This window comes from Apium graveolens, chromosome 6, assembly GCF_009905375.1.
Source record: "Apium graveolens cultivar Ventura chromosome 6, ASM990537v1, whole genome shotgun sequence".
Taxonomy (NCBI): Eukaryota; Viridiplantae; Streptophyta; class Magnoliopsida; order Apiales; family Apiaceae; genus Apium; species Apium graveolens.
This window is the reverse complement of record NC_133652.1, coordinates 17,843,574-17,850,483: the sequence shown is the minus strand read 5'-3', so window position 1 is coordinate 17,850,483 and position 6,910 is coordinate 17,843,574. Positions and strand designations below refer to the sequence as shown.

Below are 6,910 nucleotides of genomic sequence, written 5' to 3'. Positions count from 1 at the left end.
CTAATATGGTGATGGAAATAAATACAACTACTTATTACACAAGTCTTCTTCTTTGTTTAGACTTCTTGTATGCCTTGTCTTCTTCTTTGTATCACCTCCATTGGATAGCCTTCTTGAGTCTTCAATTACATTACATAATTGAAAGTAAAACTAATCTAATGAACTTACAAGAATAACTCGAGTTACATTCGAGATTTATGATTACAAAGATTGACGACATGCAAGTCGTATTTAAAACCAAAACCAAAACCATTACACTAAGGTCGAAAAGGCCATAACCATCCACCATGCTCATATAACACATAAAAGAATGTTAAAACACATAATCTGATCTTAACATATCATATTATCCATGATCTAATCATAAAAAGAAAATATGACAAAAATCAGAAAAATCAGAATCAAATCAGAAAAACAAGAATCACTGTTTACGGGCAGTAAACGACATCAAACGCCTTACAGACGAGTTGTTGATAGCAGCCAATTCAGAATCCGTGTCTAATATGATTCTCATAATTAGAACAAACATAAATCATGTATATATCAGTATATATACAGATTACATAACCATCTTATGATTATACAACTCACATGAATATCATATATTAAAAACCATACATATATAAGCATATTATATCAACATCAAATCATGGGGAATCACGTACATGCTCATATATCGAAAACAGTTAAACACATAAATGAATTAAAAACTTTTCGCAAGTAGCTCTGATGCCATTGAAGGGGTTTTAGCATATAAACGCAGCGAAAACGTAAATTTAATCTTAAAAAAAAAAAATCGAAACCCTCCGCAGGATCCATGCGAAAAATAATATTTAATTCGTAGTTCAGTATGTTTACCTTAAGAAGCTTTACGTTAATGGAAAGATGGAGGTATTTAATAGCGATCCAAGAATGATGAACCGAGATCGTTAGCAGCTGCTCCTCAAGTGTGAAGCACTCCACCGATATACACCAAGAAAACGATGTAATGAAGGAGGAGGAGATGGAGAGAATTAGGGTTTTGTAAATCTTTTTGGATTTGGCAAAAATAGGGTTTATAATAGTATATTTATAGGCAAAATTTTCAGCTGAAAATTTTCCTATAAAATATTTTTATTATTAACCCTTTATTATTCTCACTAATAATTAAAACACCTTTTAATTATTAATCCTTTTTCTAAACTCTTTAGAAATAATTCTCTCACTTGATTTAATTTCCAAAAATTAAATTCTTAATTAATAATATTAAGAACCTTTTCTTAATTACTTTATAATCAATTAAATCTCATTTAATCAATTATTAAATTTTCCAATTAATTATTTATTTCATAAATAAATAATTATCAGCCATTATTAATTAATTCCTCCACCATTAAATCATTCTCTTTTATGGTGTGACCCTGTAGGTTCAATATTAAGCCGGTAGTAGAAATAAATAATAATAAAACTATTTTATTATTATTAATATAAATTCTCTAATTTATTAAATATGATTAATTAATTAATCATATTTATTCTACATCGTGAGGGATACTTCTCAGCATATCACGACTATCCGGATAATACGAATTCACTGCTTAGAATACCAAGAACCTATTCAGTGAGTAGTTACCGTACAATTAATTTCTTCTACCCTGCAATGTCACGATTAAATACAAGGCATGGAACTTGTGTCAAGCCTATCTTATTTAATCACTTGCTTTCCCATTCACTATGCTTAGTTCTATTTAATGTAAATTAGAAACTCCTTTCTAATTTCATTCACTTTGGCCAGAGAGTCCTGAACTAACATAAGTGGATCAGCATTGAACTTTCTCTTCCTACACTGGAAGGGGTAGATCCTTTATTGATCATACACTATCTTTGTGTACAAATTCCTATACCCAGTAGAGCCCTTATAATTGTCCCTTGAGACTAAGAACTAAACCAAAGCATAGTTCAGTGTACACAAGATGACTATGATGACCTCAAGTCTAAGGATACTTGTACAACTATCACTATGTGAACAACTGCTGACACGTGAGTGAACTCCATCAGTTGTTCAGCTGTGTGAGTCATGTTCAGTGAACTTATTCTATAATAAGCACCTACATACTAGCTATAGTGTTACCACACAAATGTCTATGAGAACAGACATCCTTCATAATGAAGCAAGCATAGTATGTACCGATCTTTGCGGATTATTAATTACCAGTTAGTTATCCTACGACCAGGAACTATTTAAGTTTAGAGTTATCATCTTTTAGGTCTCATTATTATGATCTCATCACAATCCATAAAAAGCTTTACTCTAAACTGTGGTATATCTTATTTAAACATTTAAATAGATAGAGCCCACAATAAAAATAAAACAAGCCTTTTATTAATATCAATGAAATCAAAACATATTACATAAAAGTTATTCCTAAATCCCCATACATGATTGGACTTAGGACATATATCTTTCAGTGGATACGTCGTAATACCTGGGTATGGGATATAAAAGCTATGTCGTCCTTTGGAGTTAATGCAATGGCGATGAGCTTGTTTCAGGATTGGAGAAAAGCACAGGAGAAAGGAAATGAGTACCAAAGTCGAGGGCAGATGCAGCAGTGGTGCAAACCACTTCCGGGGTGGATTAAAATCAATATTGACGCCTCTTGTCGAGTTGATTATGATTTCATAGGAGCTGGATGTGTAGTTCGAAATGAGATGGGTGAGTTTATGCGTGCACGAGCTTGCCAGATTGGGGGATGAATGCAAGCAAAAGAGAGCGAAGTTAGAAGCCTCAAGGAAGCACTACTGTGGGTCAGAAAATGGAGAACTACGAAGTGTATCTTTGATATGGATGCTAAGTCAGTGGTTGATGCTATCCATGGGGTAGTGGAGATTCAATATTTCATACGATTGTGGAAGATTGTGTGGAACTTCTCATTCAACTTCATTCTATATTTTCTCAAAATTTGGAACATCTCTGCTAAGTCTGTGATGTGATCCGCCGCCTTCGTAGACTTTACAAGCATGCCATCTACGTATACTTCCATCGTCTTTCCAATCTGCCTCTTGAATATTTTGTTTACCAATCTTTGATAGGTAGCTCCGCGTTGATCAGGCCAAATGGCATTCCAATATAGCAGAAGAGTCCTCTATCGGTGATAAAAGAGGTGTGCTCTTGGTCAGGCCCAAACATGGGAATTTGATTATACCCGGAGTATGCATTCATGAAGCTGAGCAAGGCGTGTCCTGCCGTGGCGTCGACCAACTGATCAATTCTTGGCAAGGGAAAGCTATCCTTTGGGCACGCTTTGTTCAGGTCGGTGAAATCAACACATGTTCTCCATTTGCCGTTGGGTTTTTTTACTAACACCGGATTGGCCAACTATTCTGGGTAAAAGGACTCCTGAATTAGTCTGACATCCAAGAGCCAATCCACTTCTTCTGCTAAGGATATAGCCCTCTCTCCGCTTATGGCCCTGCGCTTTTGTCGAACCCTTTTATGCTTGGGGTCGATATTCAAACGGTGGCACATCACCTCTGGGTTGATTCCTACCATGTCAGAATGGTTCCATGCAAATATATCAAGTTGGCCAAGAGAAATATCGAAAGACCCTCTTTCACTCTTGGTACCAACTGAGATCCAATCCTTAAAACCTTACTCGGATCTTTTCTGTCGACAAGGATTTCAATTGTATCTTCTGCTGGCCCTATATTCTCCATTGGCATTGGTATCCGTGGATCCAGGTCGGGCGAATCATGATTTTCATTGTTCTGCAGAAAAGGCGCATCCCCTTTAGGAGGAGCATCAACTTCTTTAGAAGGCGCGCCCTGCATCGCAGGGGCATCAACTTCCTTGATATTTTTCGCGGGCAAGGGCGCTCCTTCTGGGAGAGGGGCATCTACCTTATGATCGTCCTGTCCGAAGCTTTGCAAGACGTCAAATCTTCCTTCTAGTCGTTCCCCATTAAAATCTGCGTGAACTATGGTGTTTGAGGATTCCTCTTCTTCCAATATTTCAATTCTGATTGTATCTTCCAAGAACAGCATTACTGGAGGAAGTTCAGAGGGGCACTCGTCTTCTTGTTCGACATAATAATGGACCCGAATTTCCTCGATCGGTTGTTCAATGCTCTTTTCTCGATCATCATCTGATGCATCTTCGGTGTGGGAGTCTTTCCTAAGCCTCTCATAGCTTGCATGTAGCACTCCCGAGAGTCATATTGAGAGCCCCTTATACTCCCCACACCATTTGGCATTGCAAACTTGATGGTAAGGTGGTGGATTGAAGTAATAACCCTCATCTTCCGAAGAAAAGGCCGTTCCAACAGCACGTTATGGGACGACTCCTGATTCAGGACATTGAACTCGAGCATCTTTGTTACGAACAACGTGCTTTCCCCCAAATTACATGGCAACCGAATTGATCCCATAACTCTAACTCCCGCGCCAGAGAAGCCATAGACCCACGAATCTTCCCCCGACATATCCCGATCAGGTAGCCCCATCTTCTTAAAGGTGCTATAGTAGAGGATGTTTGCCGAGTTTCCATTGTCCACGAAGACCCTATGGACGTTTTTGGTTCCAATCTGGATGGAAATAACCAGCGCATCATTGTGGGGGTGATGCACCCATCGGGCATCCGCTTCTCTGAAAGTAATATTCATGGACTCGCCCTTAAATACTTTGGGTGGTCGAGTTTCCACCCTATGAATGTCCATGAGAGGTCTGAACCGGGCTTCCCTAGCATATCTCACCAAGGCTCGGTTGCTGCATTCCATCCGGGGATCTCCCCCGTAGATTGTTCGAATGCTGCCATCCCTGACGAATTTATTTTCCTCAAGAGTTCCATTGTTTGACCCCCGTGGGGCTCGCATTTCTTCTTTCTTTGCTTTGTCATCCTTGTATTTCCTTACTTCCTTAACTACCCATTCACCAAGGTATCCTTCTTTGATAAATGCTTCGATCTCATCCTTTAGTTGGCGACATTCATGTGTGTTATGCCCGGATGACTCATGGTATTCACAATACTTTTTCTTGTCTCTACTTTGCCTGGATGATAGAGCCTCGAGTTTTCTAAACAACCCTCTGTTCTTGTTTACCTCAAAGATATGCTCAATTGAAGCGGCCAAGGGCGTGTACCGGCTCGTTCTATAATCATATTGTGAGGGAGGACTCCATTCTCTCCTCATGGTCGTGGTATTTACCCGGTTCGGGCTTCGACTACTCCTTCTGTACCTTGGACTTGGATATCTGTCTCTCTTCCTAGCTTTATTTCTCTGACTTGCGTGCGTAACTGGTTGTACTTCCTCCAGAGATTGCTCTATGGCTTTGAACGATTCTGCCAGAGCAAAGATGTCTGCTAGAGTAGCCGGGTCTTTTCCTTGCAAGTGTTTCCAGAAGTCTGAACCAACCCTTAGTCCTGCAATTAGAAAGCTCTTTAAGGCTTCGTCTGAAGCTCCTCTTACGCTGGTAGATTCCGCATTGAAACTCTTAAAGTACGACATCAAGCTTTCATCCTCCCTTTGCTTGATGTTGGCGAGGGTTGTAATAGAGGGAGCATATCTCACAGCCGCTTGGAACTTGGTCAAGAAAATAGTCTTCATTTGATCCCAAAAAGTGATTACTCCCGGCCCAAGCTTTTGAAACTATTGTTGGGCACTTTCTCTAAAAGTCGCTGCTAGGAGCCGACATCGAGCCAAATCTGGGACTTGATATACATCCATCTCTATATTGAATAGGCCCAGAAATTTCACGGGGTCTGAGCTTCCGTGGAAACGGAGATCGCTAGTTTTGTTACAATATTCGTCCATCAACTGTGCCTCTCTTACAGCCTCCAAGAACGGGGAAGGGATTTCAGCTGTGGCCGTCACTCTGCTTTCCTGATGGTTAAGTAGCCTTTTCAGATCTCCCACATTGAAGGTCCCCACACCTGAAATAGTTTGCATTTGAGGCTGCGAACCTTGGGGTTACAGTGGAGGTACCTCTACTTGGTTCCCACCTGGAGGGGCTTGCTGTTGGTTCGTGTTCTGGGCATCTTCCGGTATCATAATCACTTAAGGGTTCCGACCTTGATCTCCCCCCTGATTTTCTCCTTGACCCCGACCATGGCCTCGAGCTGTCCCGCGATCATAATTTTCCATATCTTTGTGATCATCATATTTAGCATAGTTATCAATGTTCGCTCGATTATACCAGCGGGCATCAATGTGGCCACGGTAATTGTCGCGATGATACCCATCTAAGTACCTACCTCGGCCTCTGCCTCTTCCCCTCCATTGAAGTCTTCTCCAACGATCGCTTCCGTATCCTCGACCATATCGGTCCAGCGATCTGCGGGGAGGAGCTCTCTCATGATCGCGGTGCCGCTCCTGATTTCCCTGGGAATTCAGGGGCACACGCGTTGTATCATGAGGCGTCACATCTACGCGATTAGCTTCTTTTTGCCATTCAAGCAACAACATTCTTAAATCATCATCGCCTAAGCGGATCCCCAAGCGATCCTTTAAAGCTGTGAAGCCTCGTTGCCAATTCTTCGACACGGATTCCGCCTGTCGGCGTTCCTCAAGATTACGCCCAGACCGGTGCGGATGGGCAACCCCCCGGTTATCCGTCCGCAGGATTTCTCGACCATCAGCATCTTCTTCCACCAGCTCGATGATTAGGGATGTATCATTGGAATAGTCCAAGCGTCGCGGGGTTATCGGCATACGCCCTCCTCCAGTGTGGCCGTGGCCGGCTGAGGCGTCTTTATCAGTCATAGGTGCTTTTCCTGGTGCATGAGTAACACGGCTGCGACGAAGGCCTCTTCTGGTCTTGCGGCGCTCCACGGTGCTCAACCTTGAGTCAAAGCCGTTCAAAACATCGCCCATGCGATACAGCTGTTCCAGCAAGTCAGCGTTGCTGATAAGCACAGGTGGCTGCCCCCCAACGTCCG

At 41.5% G+C, this 6,910-nt stretch overlaps 1 protein-coding gene across 1 annotated transcript; it reads right to left on the bottom strand.

Annotated features, from left to right (window-relative positions):
- Positions 1 to 4,022: 4,022 nt before the first annotated feature.
- Positions 4,023 to 5,579, bottom strand: LOC141664696 (uncharacterized). Its single transcript, XM_074470651.1, has one exon. The coding sequence runs from the start codon at positions 5,577 to 5,579 to the stop codon at positions 4,023 to 4,025; it is 1,557 nt and encodes a 518-aa protein (XP_074326752.1).
- Positions 5,580 to 6,910: the final 1,331 nt, after the last annotated feature.

Excerpts from the sequence above, each read along its gene's own strand:
- LOC141664696 (XM_074470651.1), bottom strand. The coding sequence starts at position 5,579 with ATGAAGACTATTTTCTTGACCAAGTTCCAAGCGGCTGTGAGATATGCT.